The sequence below is a fragment of the Anomalospiza imberbis genome, chromosome 22 (genome assembly GCF_031753505.1).
Source record: "Anomalospiza imberbis isolate Cuckoo-Finch-1a 21T00152 chromosome 22, ASM3175350v1, whole genome shotgun sequence".
In the NCBI taxonomy this organism is placed as follows: Eukaryota; Metazoa; Chordata; class Aves; order Passeriformes; family Viduidae; genus Anomalospiza; species Anomalospiza imberbis.
The window spans coordinates 6,406,835-6,431,361 of NC_089702.1; the positions used below are offsets into that span (position 1 = coordinate 6,406,835).

Below are 24,527 nucleotides of genomic sequence, written 5' to 3' on the forward strand. Positions count from 1 at the left end.
AAGTGATGGGGACAGAGCAAGGTGAGGGGGACAGAACCAAGCCCGGGAGGACAGAACCAAACCCGGGGAACAGAACCAAGCCCGGGGGACAGAACCAAAGCCGGGGGACAGAACCAGGCAAGGGAGACAGAACCAAACCCGGGAGGACAGAACCAAACCCGTGGGGACAGAACCAAGCCCGGGGGGACAGAACCAAACCCGGGCGACAGAGCCAGGCCAGGGGGACAGAACCAAGCCCGGGGGGACACAACCAAACCCGGGGGACAGAACCAAACCCGGGGAACAGAACCAAGCCCGGGGGGACAGAACCAAACCCGGGGAACAGAACCAAGCCCGGGGGGACAGAACCAAACCCGGGGAACAGAACCAAGCCCAGGGGACAGAACCAAAGCCGGGGGACAGAGCCAGGCAAGGGAGACAGAACCAAACCCGGGAGGACAGAACCAAACCCGGGGGGACAGAACCAAGCCCGGGGGGACAGAACCAAACCCGGGGGACAGAACCAAACCCGGGGAACAGAACCAAGCCCGCGGGGACAGAACCAAACCCGGGGGGACAGAACCAAACCCGGGGAACAGAACCAAGCCCGGAGGGACAGAACCAAACCCGGGGGGACAGAACCAAACCCGGGGAACAGAACCAAACCCGGGGGAACAGAACCAAACCCGGGGCGTGTCCCGAGGGCCCGGGGCGTGGCCGGGGGCGTGGCCACGCGGTCGGGGCCAGGGCCAATGGGGCCGGGGGCGTGGCCGGGGCGTGGCCGGGGCGTGGCCGGAGCCGCTGCCCGTTGCTGCGGCGGGCGCGGCGGGGCAGTCGCCGGTTCGGCCGGGACAGGTGCGTTGGGACCCGTTGTTTCAGCTGCGACAGGTGCGGCGGGATCTCCCTAGTTCCGGCGGGACAGGTACGCGGGGCGGGGCGGGAAGACGACACACAGGGGCGGTAGGATCTGCCGGCCGGGCCGGGCCAGGTGTGCCGGGAGCCGCCGGCCGGGCCGGGCCAGGTGTGCCGGGAGCCGCCGGCCGGGCCGGGCCGGGCCAGGTGTGCCGGGACCCTCCGGCCGGGCCGGGCCAGGTGTGCCGGGAGCCGCCGGCCGGGCCGGGCCAGGTGTGCCGGGAGCCTCCGGCCGGGCCGGGCCAGGTGTGCCGGGAGCCTCCGGCCGGGCCGGTCCAGGTGTGCCGGGAGCCGCCGGCCGGGCCGGGCCAGGTGTGCCGGGACCCTCCGGCCGGGCCGGGCCGGGCCAGGTGTGCCGGGAGCCGCCGGCCGGGCCGGGCCAGGTGCGGTGGGACTTCCCCCCACCCCGGTTCGGCCGGGATAAAAGCGCGGGGAGGGGTCAGGACCCCCGGGACCTCCCTCCCGACAGCAGGACCACCCGGGGCCGGACCCTGAGCGGGGCTCGGCCGGGCCCTGGGTGAGTCCGGGCCCCGCTCCGGTCATCCCTCCCCGTGCCGGGCACCGGGGCTCGGCCTCAGCGGCAGAGCTGAGCCGGGGCTCGAGGGGCCGCAGCCTCCGGCCCCCGGCGGGTTCGTGCCCGGGGCTGCAGCGTGGTGCCCGCGGGTGGCCCGTTCCTGTGGCCACTTGTGATGAATAGGCCGCTTCCACTTTGGGCGAGTGTCAGTCAGTTTTCCTTTCAGGGTCTTTCCACATAGAGGGATTTAGAGCCTGCTGCTAAACTCGTGGGTAAAGTTATTAGAGGTAGATTTGAGGAGCTGTGCTAGATTGTGGCTCAGTCACAGTCCTTCCCTTCCCTAACATCTGGCACACCTCTGGCATACCTGTCTCCATCTCCTCTGGACTCTGTGCCACCTTCCACAGAACCTGCTTCCATTGCAGCAGGCACAAGGTTCATAGTCTTGTTTAAATCTGAATATGCATTTTCTGAACCTTCTCTGAATAAACCATTCCGAAGGAGCAGTAAAGAAAGCCCAGAGCTACTCGAACACACCAAAACTGTAAATGAATGAGAAAGTGCTAAGAATGTGGAATGGCATAAAAATGTGGGAGCACAAGTTTCAAGGAATGTCGGAGTTCTGTTTCGTGTCATCTCTAGCGACTGAGATTCCAGATAGGCTGCTTCTCTTTCCAGCTGAATGTCCCAGCAGCAGGCGCTGACTTTATGAAGAGATTTTTGCCTAAAAGGGCCAGATTATCTCAAAGTACCTGTGGCTTTGATGGAGAATGGCAGGGAAGCAGAAGCCCTCAATAGACAGAAGATGCAGCCCTGAATAGGGCTGGTTGGAGATGCAGTGGGAAGCTTGGGCATCCAAACCGGGGTTATTTTCTGAACAATTCGATTCAGGTTTGTTTCTCAGTGTTTTACTGAGCTGTTCCTTCCGTGTGTCAACGAGCACCTGCTCCTTGTGCCAGGGGAGCTCTGATGAATGCCCCGCTCCTGTTTCCTGGGCACAGCTGACTCTGCTCTGTGAAAGGCCATTTAAACTGCAGCAGGGCCTCAGGTGAGCTCCCTTTGGCTCAAGATTAGTCATAAAACAAAGGTCAAACTGTGGCATGACACGGCTCATTCAGCGTTGGTCTGTAACACGGACAGAATTCTTTCTGTGGGATTTTCCAGCAGTAAATTCTATCTGTAATCTCTGTGTGAATTCTGAGGCTCCTGGGGACTGAGACTGGGGGCTGCATTCTGCATCACAGAATTGCTGGGTTTATTTGTGTATGCAGTATGATTTTTAAAAGGGGAGAAGGTGGAAATGAGATCCTTTGTCTTTGTGGATGGTGATTTGTGCTGTTGTCAAAGGCCAGTCAAGTGCAGAGCACTCTCAGTGCAGCCTGGATGGAGGTTTGCAGGGGACTTGGTGATGCAGAAAGTGTTCAAAAAGGCAGAAATTTCAGAAAGTAAGCCCAGTTTGGGTTTCTCTTGCTGGTTGGAAGGAGCTCTGTGTGCCTTTCAGAGGCTGAGGCTGCAGGTAGCTGCACCTGGAAAGGCAACACTGATAAGTGGTTTCAGTGTGTTTCAACATCCCCACAAAACCAGCATCGCTTGTTTGCAGCGACAGTTCAACCTGCGTGTCTGAAAACTCCACCAAAATCTCTGTTCTGATAAAACCTGTCCTGTCATGGCGTGCTGTTCTCTCCAGCACATCAGAGGAACTGTGGAATGTGAGAGAAAGGCCCATTCTCCCTGACTGCATCTCCCAGGACAGAGACGTGTTCACCTGCCACTGCTCCAGGCAGGGAACAGCACTGCAGAAGCTCTTCTGTTCCCAGGGCTCCCATTCCAGCACTGGGAGCTGCCAGACTCTGCCTGTGCCCCTGGATCCTCCTGGACTGAGGTGTTGCAGAATCCCACATCTGTCATTTCTGAGCAGGTGCATTCTGTACCTGTGAGGATTTCAGAAACGTCATCTTCCCTCCCTTTGGCTGGCTGCTTATGCCACCTTGTCTGAGGGTGTTTCTGTTTGTGTGTGACCAGTTGTCTGGCAGACCTGGACTCACACTGCATCCAGAGTTCCGTGGCTGTGCAAATCCGTTAAAGGAATTAATGGAAAATACAAGGAAGAGCTCAGCCTGCCTGGAGCTGGCATTGCAGCCTCAGTTCACGCCCTTGCCACGGGCATTGTGCGACATGGGACTAGGGATAAAATAAAAGAGGAGAAAAGGAAAGGCGTTGCCCTACAGGCTTTATTTTTGTCTTATCAGAGAACTCTTTAAATTAATCTCCCCTCCTTTCCTCCTCCACGAAAGAAAACCACGTAAAAAATAAATCTGATCCAGTCTTGTTGGCTTCTGTGCTGAAAAGCTGGACAAAGTCTCTTCCCATTTCCAGGAGAATGGGATGGCTGGAGCTGTTTTTTAGGTAATTAATACTATTTAACAGATATTATGGTAACTACTGCCACAGGAGGGGCACAGCTGCCTCCATGAACACGAGACTTGTTTGAGCTCACAGAGGAAACGCTGCTGTGCTGAGAGTGAGCACAAGAGTGAATGAAAAATGTTTGTATAGTAATTGCATCCTCTTAGTTTCGTAACTCAAGCCCTCTTACATAAATGCATTTGGTTTGAAACCGGAACAAGCGAGGGCACTTTGGGGCTTCCTGGAGCTCCTGTGTGTGTGTGTGACACAGGATTGTCACTCCGGCATCCTCTGGTCGCAGCTCCCCGTTGTGCCTATGGCTTTATCAGGGCACCATCTCAATGGCATCTGCAGAGGAAATTATAACTGTTATCTGCTGCCTTTTTAAAGTCAGTTGATGGACGAGATCCTGAGGGGTTAGGATTGGTGGCGCTGGGATGCTGGGGGCAAATCACTTGGTGGAGCTTCTTTTCTGCCCACAGTTCCTATTGCTGACACTGTTCCTTCCTCCTGAGCAGGGATTTGGGGACATAAGATGGAGCCTTCCCCGTTCAATAGAAGGCAATGGACCTCCCAGTCTTTGAAAATCACTGCAAAAGAGCTTTCCCTGGTCAACAAGAGCAAGTCCTCGGCCCTCGCAGAGAGGTTCTCCAAGTAAGTGCTGTGGGGCTGGGGAGCACCAGCTGTGTGTGTAGGTGACAGCTGGCACCTGGAGCAGGGACTGCTGCTCCCACAGCTGCTGCACAGACGCCCCAACAATCCCACCCTGTGCCTGAGAGTGTTGCCCAAATGCTCCTGGGGCTCTGGCAGTCTTGGGACCATGGCCATTCCCTGAGGAGCCTTTTCAGGGCCTGACCACGCTCTGGGGGAAGAGCCTTTTCCTGATACCCAGCTTAAACCTGTCCTGACTTAGGTAGAAAAGGAATATTAAGCTTTCCTTTTCTCCGAGAGATGGATAAAAGGTTAAACTCAAACCATAACTATTGTATACCCTGAAAAAGCTGAGTGGTAGTAACCAATGCATTCCCTGGAAAGGCTTTTATTTCCTTAAGGAATTATATAGGCTTTAGCTGGGGTTTTCAATGGCATTTGGGGAACTGAGTCTCTGAGGCTGTTGCTTTAATAGTGTAACAAAGTTTTGGAGTATTTGGATCTTGAGTGGGGCAAACTTTATGGAATCTGCAGGAGAGGGGTAGTTACACACCCAGAGCTCCAGAGTTCCTCTGGATCTCTGGCCCAGGGAGAAGCTGTTTGCTGTCGCCACCTGGTTAAGGTAATTTGTTCACTTGCTGAAGCTTGATTACAGAACCTGGTCATCTTGCTAAATGTTGATAATCCCTTGAAAAAGGCTTACTGGAAGTAATCCAAACTGCTACTCCTTAATCAAGTAGTGTCCCTCTACATAGGTGGGGTCACTGCCTTGGAAAAACACAGTCCTGCTCTCTGGCTTTGCCACCCTGATGCCCACAGGGAGGAGTGTGATGCTTAAGTGCTGTTAATTAAATATTTGTATGTGAAAACGTTTTTCTCCATCCCACATAATCAGTTTTGTCAGGTCAGAGGCACAAAAGGCAACAGCAGAGATTAAAAAAGTGCCCCATGCTGGGCTGACTCATGGAGCGAGGGCTGGGACTCCTCAGTCATCGTCTGTTTTCCAGGTGCTACTTGACTTTCATCTGTGTTCCTCTTTGTTTCTTCTTCCAGTATTGATCCCTCTTCTTCCAGCATCACTTTCTCAGCACGTTGTGTTCAAATTTGGACCCTTTATAGTGCAGAGATGTGGGTCAGTGTGTTTGCAGAGATTAGAGGAGCAGCAGCCTGTGACACACTCACTGCTGTGTCAAAAGCAGAATTCCACAGATAAGGGAAACAGAAACACCCTTTGCCCAAGCAACACTGGGTTCCTTCTCTCAGAAAGGCAGCACTCTCCTTAAAATGGCAAAATTTGTCATTTTCACTGATTTTCCTATTTCAAAGGCCAAGCGCAATCGCCTTGTGCAGCGTGATAACCAGTGAGGACTGTGGAGGGACTCGCACCCAGAGGAGTGCAGATTGCTGGGAGTTTCCTACAGCTCCTTAAAGGACTTTGATTCATGATCCAGGGTGGCTTATCTCCAGAGGGCTGGGATGGCTCAGCTGCCCAGGAGGCAAATGCTGAATGGGGGCAGCTCCCAGCCCACGGAGCAAAATCCTCTGGCACTTAGGGAGATTTTCGGCATGTGCCAAGCTGGAATTTGTTCTGGTTCAGCAGCTGCTGTATAAAGAGCTGAATTATTCCTGCAAGGGGGCACAGCAGACAGCTGGGTGGGGGAGACAATACAGCTATTCCAAGGTAAACGGTCTCTATTGGGGAATCAGAGTGCTTAGGGAATGAAAAGTATTAATGGGTGTTATTATTGTAAACTGGATGACTGAAAAAGTGTCTGTCACTTGGCTTTGTGTTATTTGCTGCTGTTTGTCCAGCCTCTAGTTTTAGTTGATCCAGGGGGTGGGGGAAGAAAAATCTCAGCTGTCTTCAGCAGCATTCAGTATTCTGGTTACAACTTGGGTTTTGTTTGTTTTTCACTCTCTCAAAGGTATCAGAAAGCTGCTGAAGAAGCCACCGCTGAGAAGAAGAGAAGTGTAAGTGTTTTGTACAAGTGTTTGTTTCCTTGGGAATGAGCACAGCCTGCAGTCAGGATGGATCACCTGCACAAATATTGCTGACAGCTGATTTTTGGAATATCAAAATTGCTGCTGTGTATCCTACAGAAAACCTGGCTTAGACAAAGGCTTTGCTTTTGCTCCATGCTTTTTCCCAGTGTGGAGGAAAGGAAAGGAAAGGAAGTTTCTTGCCCAAAGCTGTGTTGAATCACCAATTCTCTCCCAAGCAAAAGGTAAAATGAGTTAACCACAAGCCAGGAATACCCACCTCCTGTTCTTAGCTGGAGGCACTTGTGTGGTGCCTCTTCCTTTCTTAACTAAATTTAAAAGTGCTTGAAAGGAGCCACCCTGAAATCCACCATGTGTCTTTGAGAGCTGTAGGATCTTCTCTGAAATGACTTCCAGGGCTGCAAATGCCCCTGGATGAGGCAGCACCAACCTTTTTGGCTCTGTTACAGCCCCACGTTCCCTCTTGTAACCTGCATTGCACTCAGGTGTTCAGGGGTCAGGGAACCTTGGCTGAAAAAGGTTGCAGGGCTTTGTCCTCGGGGTAATTTGTATTTTAAAGCACTGCCAGTATTTTCAGGATCTGTAGGAAAGTTGCTGCCTTGATTTCTCTAATGCTTGGGGAGCCTCTGTTTGGGATATAGGTGGGATAAAATAAGCATTCTGAAAATTACTTTTCAGTCTTAAATTTTCTTCATTGCTTGTGCTTGTCTGTCAGTCTTCCTGTGATCAGGGAACAGGCAAGTCTCCAGCAGGAGGGACTTGTGTTAGGAAGCGTGCTGGGATTCTGGAGGTGTTCCTGCAGAAACCTGCCACACATTTATCAATATTTCTGTTCCATTACAACACTTCCCTTCCTATTTTAATACTTTCTTTTCAATACGGTCAGCAGGCACACTGATTTTTTTTTTTTTTTTTGGACGTGTAAGTGGATTCAAGTCAATTTGCAAAGCAGCGTTCAAAATGTGACCAGAAGAGTAATAGGGTGAGAGACTTAAATCCCAATATAGCAGCTAATGCTGGTTAATTCCTGTAAGCCTGGCAGCCCTGCTCCACTTGCAATGAGTTTGGAGTGGTCTCTGTAAGGGAGGGACAGGAAACATGCAGTGGTGGCAGGTACTGGGTTGGAATGGCTCAAACACGGGCTGGGCTGTTGCTCTGGGAAGAGGGAACTGCTTGGAGCAGGAGTGGGCTGGGAAGCAGCTGGATGGGAGGTGATGCTGCTCCAGGTGTTCCCTCGGGGCTGAGGCAGTGCCAGTGACTCGTGTGTGTGTGTGTGTGTGTGTGTGTGTGTGTGTGTGTGTCCCCAGCAGTGCTTTCAATGGGTTGAGTGAAACGCAACAGAAATTCTAGCGAGTTACTGGTTATTTTTAAACTGGGGCAGAAGGATGTCTGTTGTGGGTGCTTGGCTTAAGCTTTGGCTGGGTGGGGTGAAGTCCTGGGCAGGTCTCTGGGAACTGAAGTGTTGCAGAAACAGGTAACTCCAAGGATTTTGTGGTTTCTGCGAGCTGGTTTGTAGCTCTTGCAAGGCCTGATAGCTGCTGTCTTCTGAAGACACTGCAGCGTTTGGCACACCAGGCATCTCCTATGGCCGCTCGTGCTCCTGTTCCCTTGATCTGGGGCTGGAGACCCTCCTCGTGTGGATTTGAGTCCCATTTCCTTCACATGTGGGCTCGGGTCTTTTGTGTGGCATTTAACTCCTGGCTCTGGTCCTTCTGCCTTATAAGGCCATTCCTGTTTGCTCACTTCCTGCCTTGCTCCTGACTTTTCTCCTCTCCCCCTCCTTCCTTCCCTGTCCTGGATGCTTTCTCCATGTGGCACAGCTGTAACTAGTCACAGCTGGCCGGGAGCGGGGATCGGTGCTGAGCTTCCTCCTGCATGGAAGGGAAGTGCTTTGGAGAGCTGCACTTGAACTCCTTGCTCTTTGCAGAACACAGAAAACCTGCCCGCTCACTTCGCGAGGGGCAGTCTGAGCGTGCTGAAGAAGAAGTGGGAGAATCCGGCGCTGGGAGCGGAGTCTGGCAAGGAGACGGTGCGGAGCAGCTGCGCTGAGGTGAGGCACAAGGTCGGGACCGGCCGCGCCCCTTCGCCATCCCCGGGGGCCGGAGCTGCCCCTGGCCGGCCGCAGGGTCCCGCTGGTGACAGCACAGAGCCCCACGGCCACTCCCGCGACGGTGGCGGCATGGAAAGCTGCGTGAGAGAGCCCCGTGGAGCGGAAAAGCCCGGAGCCAGCGAGAGGTCGGAGTCTCCGGGCAGGATCGAGAAGTACAGCGTGCCCCTGAGCAAGCTCAAGATGATGTTCGAGAAGGGTGAAGCCCCGCAGCCCAAGGTAAGGATCTGTCCCTCCCAGTCCCGGAGAAATGAAAGCTGCTGCCTCCGCGGCATCAGGAAAATCCCGGCAGGGAGTGGCTCCAGCTATTGACTCTGCAAATATTCTGTTCATTGTTTTAGTGAAAACAGAAGATCGTGGTGTTAGTAGCTTACTCGAGCCGCGCAAGTATGTGTGGGGTGCTCGGAGTTGGGGCAGCTCGTTGGAGTAAAGTGAATTTGCTGTTGGTAGGGTTCAGTGGAAGAGGGGAAAATAAGTACGGAATTTATGAAGTTTTGTAAAGTGAGTTGGGATTGTTTGTGTCTCGTGTGAAGATTACAGTGAGGTATGCAATGTGAATTGTGTAAAATGCATCTGAAGGTATTTATGTGTTTTTTTAATATATGAAAAGTAAGGAAGTTTGAAGTGAGCTGAGCAATCAGGACTGTTGCAGTCGAGATGAAGCACTAAGAAGTGAGAGTTCTTGATATCTGTATCAGTACGAGTCGCACAAACTCACACGCATACAGTGAAATACTCCCATCCTTTCCTCGCTCTTCCCTCATCTTTGTGTCTTACAAAATGTTTCTTATCGGGAAAAAAAAAAAAAAAAACACTGAGGGGAAACGAAGCCGAGATGGCCAGAGCAGCTCCTGCCCTCACTGGTTTTGACTTGCAAATGCTCAGGGCTCGCATTTTTCTTCCAACTGCTCATGAAATCTGATCCCGCATGTGGACTGCAGCCGGCGTGTCCCGGGGGGAATTGCTTAACTCCAAAATGAGTTGCATATGCTGGGGACTTGCAACACAGACCCGAGGCCTCGATGCTGGTGGATTTTCCAGTTTTCTCATAGTTTCCTCTCCTCCTGGCTTTGTTTAACTGCGACTGGTTCTCTTGAAGTGTCGACTAAAACAAACACATTTTGGATAAGAGTTGTTTCAACATGTAGCAATTTTGGGGCTCAGAGGAGCAGCTCGGTGTTAAAGGGAATTTTGGGTCTGTGTGAAGTCATTTCACAACTTGAATTTTTGGAGTCTTTGTCATGATATGAGAGCTGCCCATGACAGACCTTCCCTGAACTCTTGCTGTAGGATTAATCACTCAGAATTCCCCAGGAATTCTGCAGATGGGCTTCGAGTAACTTTATCTCAGCCTGGGGAATAAATTGTTTTGGAGCTGAGTGAATCTGAAACTGATAGTTTGTCAAGCTTAGCAATTCAAACACTGTTGAAAACCAGCTAGACCCAGTAAACAGCATCCAGGAGGCACAAAAGTGCTCGGGTTTGGTTCAAAATCCCTGGTCCGTGTTAATCTGTTTCGGTAGAAGGGAAGAGGAGTGATCTGAAGTTCGGATGTGTGGGGGAGAGGGGCGTGTTTGGAATTCCATTCCTCTTTCTGGGAACTGATCTGTGATGGGAGGATTGGGTCAGTCAGTGCAGAGAAGGGAGCTGTGGTGACCCAGGTGTGGCTCGGTGAGGTGGGAGCCACGACAGCTCTGCAGTTGCCTCTCCCATTTATTTCCTGTGCTTTTTCCTGAGCGAGGCTTCATGGAACCGTTTCGGTGGAAAATTCCTTTCTAACCTTGAGTCCAACTGTAAATTCAGCTGGGAGATGGCAGTTTTCCTTGGACTTTACTGAAGACTTGATGTGTCGGTGTTGTCAGAGCTTTGCTGGCAGAACCTGCGTGCGAACCAAGCAGCAGCACGGCTGGAGGCTCGGGGCAGTGCTGATAAATCAACTTCCATGGTTGCTGGGGCAGGGATCCAGGTCAGAGCCTGGATTTCCTGATTCCATCTCCCCCTCTAAACACACCTACTCTCATTTTCAGGATTATAAGTTAAATCTCGTCATTTACTCATTTATTCACTCAGTCTTCTGCAATAGATAGGAGGCAGATCTTTTATTGCATTTTCATGGGAACAAACTGCTCTAATCCCATTAGGGGCAGGCGCGGCAGCCTGGATTGGTTCAGCACTAAGCAAAGACTGGGACTGCTCAAAGACCTGATGTTCAAAGGATTCTTCCTGTAAGTGACAGTGAAAGCCCACCCAGGGGGAAGGAGGATCAGATCTGCAGCATTTCTCAAGAAGTTGTCTCCGGGCTGGTCTGTGTTCTTCCTTTAAGGCAAAACCTGGCTGTGGTGTTAGCGACCTCGTGGCAGGGTCACGTCTGCCACAGGTGGTTTGTAATGAAATAGGTGTAACTTTGATTTGGGTTTTTGCCCAACTCTGTGCCCCAGGCAAAGCTTTACCTGTGCTCACGCTGCTTCTGCACTTGCCCACGTCTGAGACCTTGGGGCTTTCCACACACGAGGAATATTTTGTCTCCTTTGCAAAACAGCAGCAGCATCTGTGCCCTGGGAATTGTGGCCCAGCCACAGAGTGACAAATGCCTAAGGGGGCTTTCTCCATGTGAGAGGAGTTACCTTCCATGAGCCATGATCCTGCCGATTCCCTGCAGTTGGTCAGTCCATCAGTTGTAATGTGGAAAGTCCCTCGTCTTCTCTGTTAAACATTTCTTTTCCTTTTACTCTTTTTTTTTAACCCAAGATAAAGCTGTTGATATAAAACCTACATGTATTTGTAGGGTATTCGTAGATCTACTGAGTATTTGTAGGTTTACTGAAATATCCCTGACCTCTAAAGCGTCTGCATTCTGGTTGTTGGGATTTTTACTCTGTGTTCTGCAGCTCACCCACAGAAAGGCTCTCCAGGTGAAGCTGAAACACCTGCAGATGTGAGGTGGCAAAGGGCAGGAGGAGGAGCTGGCAGGGCTCTGCAGTGGTGCCTTGGAGCACTCTAGCTACTTCTGCAGATTGAACTTTTCCTGATGGACCCTTTGGCCCCAAATTTCTGAGCTGCAAGAACCCCAGACTCGTGGGCTCCGGGTGATGTTAAAGGGGACACTGATTGAATAATCAATCTAAGAATAGTTTTCATGGAATGAGGGACCTGCAAGTCTTTACAAGTGTGCAGGCACTCCCAGACCTGAGCCTATTGGTCAGCACAAGACTTGTCAGAGCTAAAGCTCTTTTCCAGTAAGAAAAGTTACCAAAGTCTTAAACCACAGAAATAGAAACTATTTCCCATGCAAATGGAAAATGAGGTTTTCCAGCTGCATTTTCCTTTCCTGGTGAAGTTGCTGTTTGTATGGAAAGCAGCCTGATTTTTCACAGTGATTATCTTACACTGCAGTTCTGCAAAAATAAAACTTTGGAATTTCCTTCAGTTTGGTGACCAGCAAATAAGAAATCCTTTGGAACTGAGGGAGAATGTGTGGTTGGAGCATCTTGCCAAACCTGCCCTTTTCTCTACATTAGCCTCAGTCTGAATTCCCAACTGTGATTTAACTCTTCCTAGAGAGAGAAGAGAGGTCCAGCACCTTCTAGGATTTTATAGGCTGACTTTCAGCTGTGAATGCATCCTACCTTGATGGAGTCCAGTTTAACTCTGTGCTCAACAACTTTTAGCAAAGCTGTGGAAATTTATTTTTGTGCTTTCTTTTGCTGAGATTTAGCTTCTGGGGAGTTGGTCTCAACAAATAAGAATAAAATCTGATTGAGGCAGCCAGAGCATCTGTGTGGTGCTACCAGGACACCCTGTCCAGCTCTGCAGCAGAGAGTGATTATCCTGGAGATCTGAGAATATTTATCTCTAACACTCCTGCTTAAGCTTCAGCCTTATCAGATCTAATTAGGGAATTATTTGGTACCGAATGCATGAACTATCCAAATCAAATAACTCTAGATAACTTTTATTGCAATACTGTTAATTCCTTTTTCCGTGGCTGAAAATGAATGCAGATTTTGGATAAGTGGTTCCTTGCATTCTTTTTCTGATTTTAAATCTTCATATGACGACCGTGACTATTGGCTTCAACAGAAATTGCATGAAATGCAAAAATCTAGACTGAAGTTTTGTATACGTAGTGGGAACGACCTAAAAATCTGATCTTTGTGGTCCTTTTAAACCAAGAGAACTTCCAAAGGGAAGGGACTGACCTCTTCAACAAAGTGTCTCCCAGGTGACAGGGTCAGGTACTCTGTGATCAAACTTTATATTGGTTAAATAAGATGTTACCTGCTAGACTTGTTTATTCCAGTAAAGCAGATTTGCTAGTGACACCTGTGCCTCTTAAGGGATTACCCAGAGCAATCCCTGTGTGTCCAGGCAGCTGATGGGAGGGTCTGTCCCCAGCAGGGCCCCCGGGAGCCGCGGAGGCCGGCCGTGGGCAGGAGGATTTCGGAGAACAGCCTCTCCTTGGAGGACTGCGATGCTGCCCAAGGAGAGAGGAGCCACAGCACAGCAGGTCAGGAAACCTCAGGGCTGGGGTTGGCCTGGGTTGGTTTGGGTTTTGTTTAGCAGATAAATCTATACAGTACATGAGAAACCTCCCTGGAGGTGTCCAAGGAACAGCTGGAACGTGGTGCGCAGTGCTCTGGTCTGGGTGACAAGGTGGGGATCAGCCAGAGGCTGGACTTGCTGGTCCTGGGGGGCTTTTCCAGTCTCAAGGATTCTGTGAAATAACTTTTGCCTTTCCAAAGTGGAAGGCAGTCCATCAGCATCCCGTTTAATTAGTGAAGCCTTGCTGGGAGTTTAAAACGATTCCACTCCTCAGCATGGGAAACCAAGGCACAGGGAATAACCAACAAGATAAGGAATACAGCCCATTCTTACCTGTGTCTCAATCCTAGAACTAGTTTTAATAGTCAAGGTAATTTAGGAAGCAGTGAACAGAAAGTCAATGTTCCTTCTGCCTCCTTGCTTCAATCTTCATCCCTCCTGTCCTGGCCAGACACAGGGAGCTACTGTGAGCTTTGACTTTAAAAAAAACAAAACTGTATTTTTATCTGTTTGGAGACCTTTTTCCAGCAAACCATCTGCAATCTTTTGGGGTTTCCACCAATGGCTGGCACAGCTGCAGCTGTTCCCTTGGGTCTCCCTCCTTGCTGATACACATCGTGTACTCGCTGGCATGATCCTGGAGGGAAGGGCAATGTGTTTATTCTCCCCAAAAAAAGGATGTTAGTGAGTGTTCTGAGAGTTATCTGTTCTTTATGTTTGTTTGTTTGTTTGTTTTTACCAGGGTATATTGTAGAGAGCAGTGCAGGACTCAGCCCAGACAAGGCAGAGACCAGGAAGAACCTGGACATGCCCCGTTTATCAGAGACCTCAATAAAGGACAGGCTGGCCAAGTACCAGGCAGCTGTGTCCAAGCAGGGCACTTCCTCAGGCATCATGCCCATGGTAAGTCTTGGTTTGTGTGCAAGTGAATTTTTGTCCCAGCCTGAGACTCGAGAGAAGATCTTAAGGAAACCAGGCTGCTTGAGGGTAATGCCATTCTCTTTGGAAAACACCTTTCTGCCAATTTCTGATGAAGAGTTGCCTTTACATACTGCAGGAAGAAATAAGTATATTTGCATCTTCCTGCAGTAATGTTGAAAGTTTTCCAAGGAATTAATTGCTGGCACCCTGAGCGAGGTCCTTCTGAAGCACAGTTGACATTCTTTTTCTTTCTGAACGTCTGTAGCTCTCTGCATGTTTGTTTTTGTTTAAAAAAAAAAAAAACTCAATTCCGTGTTGTCCAGCAGCTCTAAGCTGTGGGAAACTGAGGCACAGTGAGATGAAGTGACTTGGTGTCACGGAGTGCTCAGAACCTGGATCTCTTGGCCTGCAGCTTTGGGATCTCCAGTCAGTTTTCCTCACTTTTGCTGTTCACCTCCTTTCAGGATTTCTCAGCACTCTCTGAATCCAATTAGACTCTTGCAGTGAATGAACGTCTGCCTGTTTTGCAAATATTTGACCAGGAGCTGAACAATTAATGAAGTGTTGCAGCTGAGGGGGTTTCAGGAATCTCAGCTTTTGTTAAAAACTGCTTAGGTACATTTGCTGGAAGTTTCTGATACTTTTGCTGAATGATGGAAACTTACATTGCTCAAGTATTACTTTTATTAACCAGAGTAATAGATTTGAGGAGAAAAGGCCTTTTTAAGTTGGGAAACTTGCCCTGGAAATGAGAGCCCAAAGTGCTGGTTCTCCCTCAGAGGAGAGCCTGCTTTCCAGGAGTCTCTGTGGAGAGCCAAGGGCTTCTTCTGAGCCCAAAAGATTGCTGAATTTCATCTGCACATGGGTCAGATTGCCCAGCTGTGGGAGAAGGGTCGGTAAAACCTTCCCTGCCTGAATGGAAAGTCCTTGCAGCCACTGCAACAAATCTGATTAACCTAATTGCCCATTTCTGCCTCCTGTGCCTCGCCTGGTCTTGTTCCCTGATGCCTTTTCCAGCCTGGGGCTCAGAGTGGTGGCTGAGTAACTAAATTCTGTCCTGATGGCAAGAGATTTCTCCAGAGGCTCCTGTTAGCAGCCCCCCAGTGCTCTTGGTTTAGTGTCAGTCCAGCCTGATGCTCTCAGGATGCCCCACCTGGGCACAATCTCTTCCCATTTTGACCTGGCATGTGGATGAGGGCAGTGTGAGATGGAGCAGACAGGGGTTCCTGAGGCCAGTGTTTGCAGTGCCACTGTTCCAACAGCAGCCCTAACCTTGGGACCTTCTCCTTCCCTGCTGGCAAAGCAACCAGGGCTTTTTTGCTATGGAAATGTGGTGTCTGTGCTGCCCTTCTCACACCTGGGCTACAAGGGAAAGCCAGACTCTCTCTTGGGGAAAACTATTTTAGGGCATTGTGGTGTAGTAAGGCCTGGATTAAACCTGATGGACACTTGGTTTGAGTAGGGATGAGGAACAATCAGTTCTGTGTGTTGGAAGGGGAGGGAAAGGTGCTGGACAGCAGATCCAGAGATCTAAGCATTAAAATTCCAGCGTTTGGTACAAACCCCTTGGATGTGGTTGGTTTTGTGGAGATTTGTTTCCAAGTGCAGGAAGATGCTGGTGCTGGCATGTGGCTCTTTCTCTTTCATGTCACAGAGAAGAGACCTTGTGAAAAGCATGAGGCTTCCAATGATCTTGTCCTGTGGCAATGAAAGAAACACGAGGTTTCACTGGACTTTATTGGTTTGAAAGTCTGAAAGATCCTTCTGTGAAAGTCTGAAAGATCCTTCTGTGAAAGTCTTCAGTCAAGAAGTCTTCAGCTCTATCAAGAACAAAAATGTCAGGAAAACAGGGTCAGGGTTTTGACTAGAGTTGAAGCAAACGTGGGATTTGCTTTTATGTCATATTGTATTTAGCAATTACACTGTACTTTAGGCAGTGCTTGTCTGGAAATACTTGTCATTCCAAGTGAAAAGTTAACTTTTCTCAAAAAGGAAGATGTGGATTGAGCAGGGAACACTTAGGAGTTGATTTTAAACAGGAATTTGGAAGAAAAGGGCTGCTCAGGAAAACACTGGCATTTTACCACCTTAGACCACAGTAAAACTCTACAGCCCAATCCTGTTCCCTCACTAGAATATGTCACTTTAACAAGTGGCTGTACATTCTTATGGCCCTTCCTGCAGTTATCACTCCACATACTAGAAAAGCAGTTTTAAAAACATTTCAAGAAAAATAGAAAGCAAGTATTTTCTTAGGGGAAAAGAACCTGTCACCTTTCCAGTGCTTTGTCCTATAGAGTGAGATTCAAGCCAGTGAGAGTGAACTCAAGAATTACAAATCTGGGCAGAAGGAGAATATGGCACCAATTGAGGACTCCAGTTCCTGTCAGGATGGGGAGAAGGTAAGATGTCTGTGCTGGTGGAGATCAAGGGCTTCATTTTTAGTGGAACTGGCTGTGGAAGCACAGCTGATACACTGGTTCCATGTTCCACATGCCATCTGGGGACTGAACGTGAGCAGCTGATGCAGATTCATTACATGCTGCAAAATTCCTGTTTTTTTAAATTGTTCTTTTTGGACTGTCTCTGAATTATAAAGACAGCAAATGTCTGTGGAAGAGAATGTCTAGAGATAAACTTTCTGAGAGAGTTTTTCTGTCTTGGTAGGCTTGTTTTATGGTGGGTTTCTTATAAACAAAAAATCCACACCAATTTAAAAAAACCCATGAGCAGCTTTGCGTGACCCAAGTCAAAGGCGTTTGTCACTGTTTCTTCTGCATTTAGTGGCTAAATTTTAGGGTAACTGAGAATGGCACCTTGGGTTTGCTCCTGGTTTTGAGCTCCAGCTATAAACTGAGACTCTGTAAACTGGACTGGAGCATTTGTTCCCTGAACTGGGGACAGCAGACGGGATAAAAGTAGCTGAATAATAATTGGGGTACTGTGTATTCCATCCAGGCTGAACACGTGGCAGCTTAATGCCAGGAGGGCTTTTAGAGCTTTTCAGCCTTCCTTGGGCAAGGGGCCAAATCTTTGCTTTCAGCTGTTCTCAGAGACAGCTGAGCAGCTTCGTGTCTGACTGGTCGAGGCTGCTTCCTGCTCCAAGGTGAGTTAATTAAAAGAGCACCTGTTAAATCAGAATATCTCCCTGTCGTGAAGGGAAGATTTGAATAAAATTTCTTGTATTCAGCTGTAATTGCAGAGTTACTTGTTGAGGTGTGCAGGTGCAATGAGAACCTGAATGGAGCATTGTTTGGGAGCCAGGATTGTCCTTTGGAAGGGACGTGGCGAACTTGGAAATGAGCCTAATTAAAACTGCTTGTCGTTAGTGTCAGAAATGGGAGTCCTCTGGCAAAAAGGAAACAAAAGGCACTTCACTCTGTCACTTTTCACACTGCACCCGTGGCACATCCAGTAGCCAGGCGTGTGTGACTTCAGCAGCCTCAGAACACGTTCATGCTCTGCCCAGGACGCTGGGGTTCAGTTCTGGTTCCAGCAGAGCAGAGGGTGTTAATGCACGTAACTCGCCTCCTCGTTACCTCATTCATTTACAAATTTCAGTTGCTTGCAATGGACTTTTCAATCATTAAGGTGAATTAGTGATGATTTGCAGTTAATCTTGTTACAGTACTTTAGTTCCTCACTTAAAACTATTTGATTTAATAGCAATAGTGCCAAGTTTAATAAAGAGTTATACATCAAGAGCTTTATCTGTAGCAGGTTTTGTTATTTTGGTCTTTTTTTTTTTTCCCAAGAGCACAGTCTCTGCTGAATGTCAGAGATTGGTCAAATGTTGGAGGGAGCCTCTAGATTTCCAGTAAATGTGCTGCTGGGGGTTAAGGGATTTGCAAGTGAGAAAACCTGGGAGGAACCTCAGCAAATCAGCAAAGATTTCTGAGGGTTAATACAGGTGTCCAGGGAAACAGGAATCTGATGTTTGTATGTGTGAAGCCTGTGAGGGTGTCTGCCTTGTAGTAAGGACTCCCTTGACACTCAGCTGGACCCTTTTGTGCCTCAGAAACAGCTCCTTTCCTGAGCCACTCAGGTCTCTCCCTGTCTCCCTGCTCAAACTGCCTGGTAGCTTCCTGGAGCCAAGACTGTTCAGATCTCAGAAGGTCAGAGGTTCTCATTGTCTCATTTTTTTTCTCTTGCAGGCTTCTGTAGGTGAGAACAGCTTGTCTTTGCACTCTGGTCTGCTGGAGGATGGCCATGGTGAGCCCTAGCAAATGATTAATTAATAGAAACTGTACTAAAAATCTGTCCTGTGCCTAACACACACTTTATAAGAATTTCTTTCATGTTTAGAAGTTCGCTTGCAGCTGTAATTTTAAGGCATTTATAACTCCTTTTGCCCCGATTGAACATTTTTAAGTGTAGCTCCTTCACCACTGAACTGAGATTCTGATGGGTCAGGTGAGCATAAGCTGCGCACAGTTTAAAGCCACTGTAATTGCCTTTTCTCCCTCCCCTGCTCCCTCAGCTGGCCAGTCGGAGAGCGAGGCAGAAGCTCAGAAACCTGTCAGCTCAAAGCAGCAGAACCTTGGTGCTAAAGCAGCTGGGCAGACAGAGGCCTCCCCACCGAAAGCCGTGAAGGTAATGCAGCTCTTTAGTCTCAAACCCTGCTGAAGGTTAAAACCAACTGTTTAACACTGAAAAGCCTAGATGGGCTTAAGCATAAAGGTCTGGCAGTAACTGCATCAGTACCTGCTCCATCCTCATCAGAGAGTGATTGTGAGGGCACTTCGAAGTGAGGGTGGAGAAGCACCTCAAAGCAGTCAGGTTTCTTCCAGAGACTGGGTGGGAGTTGCTTGTCTCTGTTACACCCCTGTGACAGAGAGGCTGCTTCCCTTCAGTGTGGCAGAGGGGCTCGAGCAGGGGATGGTCTCAGGGCTTGTCTGTGCTCCTGGAGATGGGCCCTGAGGTCCTGGGACCGATCTCCAGAGCCTTTAGCAAGCTGGGACTTGGCTTTGCACCTCTTCCAGCTGCTCGCAAGGTAACTGCAACTGATAGTAACTTCATAGTGAGGGCACTGTGGTGCCTGACTCTATAAAAATCAGCTTTGGCTTTCTGAGTAATGAGTCTTTGATGTTAGTTTCTTTAGGGAGTGATAAAGCAGATGGAGAACTCTGGGACAAGGATGTATTTGCTAATCTGGCTAGATAACAAATGGCAGCACTGGACCTTTTGCTCAGGCTGTACTTGCTCATCACATGTGTTGTCTGGGGTTGGGATGCTGATTCCCTGGGCTGCCACACACTTCCTGGCTCTCTCCTAAGGAAACAACTGGGCTTTTGTTGTTTTCCCCATCTTTGGGAGGAACAGCCCTGGGCCCAGAGACTGGGGAGACCTGGCTTCCCAGTGTGCAAGGGAGAAATGCCAGTATGGGAAATGGGAGCTGCCAGTGAGAGCTGTGTGATCCTAGTCTGTGACACAAAGCCTGCATGTCCTGGTGCTCTCTTGATACTATCAAAACCATTTTAGCCTCTTGCCCAGTTACTGCTTTAGGTGCTGCACTGTGTGAGATAGAAGCTTCTGTTTATTCATGCAAGGTTCCTATTTGTCTCTTCCAGCTTCTGTCTCCTGTTCTTGGTTCCTAACCTCTCCTCCTGCCTTCTGCTTCCCTCCTAATGTGAGCTCAACTCTCAGCTTTCTCTCAAGTCCTTTTTATAATTATTGGGCCTCATCTTCCTCCTGTAGCTCCTTTTTGTAGTGCCCTGGAAAGGAATTTCTGTCTCTTCACAGCCCAGAATGCCTCTCCACAGACATATAGGGCTCATTGTATGTAAGTAAGTCCCTCTCCTTGGATGGGGATGTGATTGCAGAAGCATGTGCCAGCGCTGTTGTGTCACCGTGCAAAACCAATGCCCTTGTGCAAAACTGAGCTTTCAGGGAGAAAACTCTTCGATGGGCAAGCAAATGCTTGCTGCCTTGCTCTGTGTGGCAAGCAGGGGTGATTAGATTTTTGTTTGCATCAGTAAATCTCATTTTTTTGAGATTTCGTTTCGTGACTCAAGCTGCAGAGTTTTGGCAGCACCTAGAGACTGTGGATTCTTTTTCAAAAGAAATTCTGAATTTTGTTAGTGAAGCTATTATCACAGAACTTTAATCTACTGTAACTTCAAGCAATGCCTGGAAACCCTGAAATACATATTAAAATGGAATTAAATTGGCAGCAAACTTTATGGTTGTGACAAAGTGACTTGAGCTGGCTCCATCTTCAGCAATCTGCCCTTACATGCTGGAACGTTCATTCCTAGCCATTGTTTCTAGACTGTTATAAATAAATTTCTGTGATTATGTCTTCCTGTGCCCTTCCTGCTTTTTCTTTAGCCATCAGATTTTTCCATAAAGCTTTTTGTAAGTTTGTAGCAGGTAATTCTTTGCCAAGGAAAAGCCACACTTATGTCTGAGCACAGCCTGGAGTGGAGGCTGGGCTGCTAAATCACTTGTAGTCAGCATGCAGCCTCAAAATGCCAGTGCTGTGTTATTTAATTTATCCTGTGAAGTGTCCTCCCCATCGGCCAGTGTTAATAGATTTCAAGAAGCAAATGGCATCCAGTGACCTTTTCTCATGGACAATGTTCTTGCTTCCTCGATGCTGTCCGAAAACAAACCTGTGATCATTGCTGCACAGCAGTGACACTCAGCTCCTCAGTGCTCAAGTTCATCCTTGCACTAAACCCTCAGGAAGTTCAATAAGCACATAAGAATTGTAGCTGTTTAACCTCAAAGCTCTGCTCACTTTGAATCTTGAGCAAGTTTGGGGGGCTGTGAGTCCTGAAACCTGAGCTGGAATTGTAAACAAGTGAAGCCAGGAGTGTTTCCTGCTGTTGTATTGGTGCTGAGACTATTTCCTCCTCTTTGAGAGAAAAGATTTAACAAAAATGGAACATTTCAAACCATTGGGCAGCCTGTTTCCCTCCTTTCCTCTCCCACCCTGTACCTTTTGAGGCTATTTCAACTCTTCTGCTGGACAGTGTCCCTGACTGTGGCAGGGGATTGGAGCGAGATGATTTTCAAGGTCCTTTCCAACCCAAACCATGTCAAGATTCTCTTTTTCTGCACTATTTTTATTATTTTGCCAAGTCTCACACTGATTGTAATCAACTGGAATGCTTTATCATTCTCCTATCAATAAAAACAGGTTGCAGGAAAGGAGGAGACAGCTTTGGGGGACAGGCTCAGTTTTAGTGCTCTCCTTGTTCATTCCCAACCATTGCTCAGCATGTGATGCTTCAAGCTGTGGGATTCACTGGGGTGAAATCTTGGCTCCCTGTCAAGCCGCAGCAGTCCCACGGGCCTGTCATAGCTGCTTACTGCCCACCAGACCCCGCTGCACCATAACTAGAGAAAGTGAACTCTCTGCAGTTCTTGAGAGTTCAGGAAGCCGTGCGTGAACCCACGCCAAGTCCCCAGTAGCTGATGTGTTTTCCAGTTAAGAAACTTTCTCTTCCCCCTGTAGAAATTCCAGTTGCCAATGAAGGAAACCTGTGTTGGGTGTCAGAAGACCGTGTACCCCATGGAAAGGCTCTTTGCCAACCAGCAGGTGTTTCACATCAGCTGCTTCCGCTGCTCCTATTGCAACAGCAAACTCAGGTATGTGCACTGCTCCCTTGGCTGCCCTCTGGGAAGTGAATTTTCCTGTCCCAGCTGAGGGAAGTCAGGCCTAGCTGAGCTGGAAGTCACCATAATCCAGTGATTTGTGTAGGAGAGGTACCACAGGCCTACTTCTGCCAGTGCCTGGTGCACTTGATGCCATTTCTAAACTCTTAATGTCATTTTACGTGGGGAAACATAGAATGTCCAGCTTTGTAAAGAATTCCTAGAAAGAGCCATACAAACCCTGAGGGCTGTAAGCTTGCTATTCTGAACACGTGGAAGACTGAAATTGAATCTTTTCTGTAACACAACTGAAACAGACGCTGGTGTTGGTGGCCCTGAGCTCTAATGCTGGATCTGTGTTTCCTGAACAGCCTCGGGACGTACGCATCTCTGCGTGGGAACATCTACTGCAAGCCTCACTTCAATCAGCTCTTCAAGTCCAAAGGCAATTACGACGAGGGCTTTGGACACAAGCAGCATAAGGAATTGTGGGCAGGTAAAACTGAATGTGAAGAATCCCCGGAGAAAACCGTCCATGGTGTGAATTCGCCAGAAACTCCACAGAGCCCAGGAGTAGAGGATGCTCCGATTGCAAAAGTGGGAGTTCTGGCAGCAAGTATGGAAGCAAAAGCTTCAGCTGTGCCTGAAAGGGAAGAAAGACCAGCAGAAACAAAAAAGCTCAGGATTGCCTGGCCACCTCCATCTGACCAAAGTATCCAAGGAAGTGCCTTAGATGAGGGCATCAAAGTACTCAAACCCAAGTGGCCTCCGGAAGAAGAGATTTCCAAGCCTGATGTGCAGGAGGATGTGGATCTGGATCTCAAAAAGTTAAGAAGATCCTCCTCGCTGAAGGAGCGAAGTCGCCCCTTTACAGTTGCAGCCTCATTTAGAACAGTATCTGTTAAAGGCCATAAAACGGAGAATTCACCTCCTTCCAAGGAAGAGAGAGACACATTGAAAAGGAGTGAGGAACTGGAGAGAGAGGTTGTCGTAGAGAAAAAGCAAAAGGAAAAGAGGGTTGAGCACAGGAACATCCAGAACACCGGGGAGGAAAATGTGGAGGAAGAACGGGAATTGTCTGGTATGAAAACAGCAGAGCATAACGTCGTAGAGAATGGCCAGATGAATGCAGACACGGATGAGGAAGAACACGCTACAGAGGAGCCAGAAATTCCAAAGGAAGAACTCCCTGAACCAAATTCTCCTAAACATTCCAGCTTAGCCAACGTTGTGACCGCTAAGGAATCATCTCCAAACCAGAATCGCAAATCCCAAGACGTTGGTTTTTGGGAGGGTGAAGACATGGAAGATCTGTCTGTGGAAGAACAGATCAAAAGGAATCGCTACTATGAAGATGATGATGATGACTAAGTTGGCCTTTTAACTAGAAAACTTGCTGCAAGGTGCTGGGCCTTTTGAAATGGGTGTTTTTAGCTTTAACAAACAGCTCTCCTGGATGAAGTGATGCTGCACTGCACATCAGCATTAAGGGAATCTACCTACAAATTATCTCAGCTAGAAAACTCTGGAAGCCTGCAAATTCTTTAGGTGCATGGAACAAGTGTGTGTCTGGCTGTGGGACAGCTTCAGCAGGTAGTGTCTGTCCCCAGCATGAGAACAGAGCTGTTCTCTGTCTTCTCCCTTTGAGCTTCAATAGGTATTTCACTAACAATTTCTGGAATTCCACTGCACTTGCTGTGCTGGTGTGGGACAGGGCCTCTGGAACACACCACCCGTACCACTACAAATGCTACTGCAGTGCTTAGGGACCAACTTCAAAGGGACTTTCTGGCCTGCTTTAAAATGGTCACTTAATGCACTTTAATACGTGGAAAGGGCATAACTGGGCTTTTTTTTAATAATAAAAGCATTTCTGTGTGTAGAGTCCAACGACTAAAGCATCCTAAAGCGAGTGCAATGTGAATTTCTGTCTCAAACCTGTGATCAGCTGAGGAGTCCCTGCACAACTGGAATGGTGCCCGTTGCTGGACCATGTGCATTTCAGTGCTACCCCAGGAGCTGTGCTGGCTGCCAGGTCTCTGCAAAAGACAAGTGAACACTTTGGAGCAGCCTGCAGGGCATTACTTGTGCATTTCACACGCATTTGAAGTGGAGTTTTTTGTTTGTTTGTTGTCTTTTTTTTTTTTACTTGGAGTTCTTCGTCATCATTTTAAACTGCAGATAAGATTTTAAGGCCTTTTAACCACTTTGAAATCCTACTTTTATCAAGCTGCCATAAATCTTTTCCTTACAGCTGTGAAATTGTGCTGCATTGCAAAAATCTCTGGAATCAGTGACACTTTCCAATTGCCAGTGTTGAAGACCAGAACATTTTTAAACTTGACTTCATTTATTTTACAAATAATAAAATCTTGAATGGGGGGAGGAGGAGGCCCTTTTTTTTTTATTAGCTTTTATTTGTACTGTATTCTCAAGAGAATTAGATCTTAATGATTCTTGAGGTGTAAAATATTCTGCTTTCTTAACAGTTCTGCTAATGACAAAACCTTCAATAAAGTTTGGGTCGTTTCCATTATAACTGAAGTCTGGATTCATCTTGTTTCACAAAGAGGCGGTGTTTAAAGGGTCACAGAACTGTCATGGAATCGTGCTTGGGGTTAGGGGGGACCTGAATCCTCATCACACTGCACCCCCTGCCATGGCAGGGACACCTCCCACTATCCCAGGTTGCTCTAAGCCCCGACCAACCTGGCCTTGGGTGCTTCCAGGGATGAGGCATCCTGTGGGAATCCATTCCAGCGACCGACCACCTGTGGCCCTGAGTGGGCAGCTGCCTCCAAAAAATCCCAACAACCAAGGATGTGTCCCAGACCCAACCTGCCCCCACCTCAAACCTGTGCTGCCCTGACAGTCCCAAGGGAACCCTACAAA

The 24,527-nt window shown here is 48.6% G+C and overlaps 1 protein-coding gene across 4 annotated transcripts; it reads left to right on the plus strand.

Moving 5' to 3' along the window:
* The first annotated feature begins 753 nt into the window (after positions 1 to 753).
* On the plus strand, positions 754 to 24,174 carry LIMA1 (LIM domain and actin binding 1). Of its 4 annotated transcripts, none has more exons than XM_068212390.1 (11): positions 754 to 901; positions 4,330 to 4,465; positions 6,388 to 6,433; positions 8,391 to 8,789; positions 12,966 to 13,077; positions 13,855 to 14,015; positions 16,331 to 16,435; positions 18,188 to 18,245; positions 18,514 to 18,626; positions 21,496 to 21,629; positions 22,007 to 24,174. In XM_068212390.1, the coding sequence occupies exons 2-11, from the start codon at positions 4,347 to 4,349 to the stop codon at positions 23,004 to 23,006; spliced, it is 2,247 nt and encodes a 748-aa protein (XP_068068491.1). In that variant the 5' UTR covers positions 754 to 901; positions 4,330 to 4,346; the 3' UTR covers positions 23,007 to 24,174. The 4 variants fall into 4 exon arrangements, with proteins under 4 accessions (XP_068068491.1, XP_068068493.1, XP_068068494.1 ...); XM_068212392.1 differs by having other exon boundaries at positions 12,969 to 13,077; XM_068212391.1 differs by lacking the exon at positions 754 to 901 and adding an exon at positions 1,674 to 1,692.
* Positions 24,175 to 24,527: the final 353 nt, after the last annotated feature.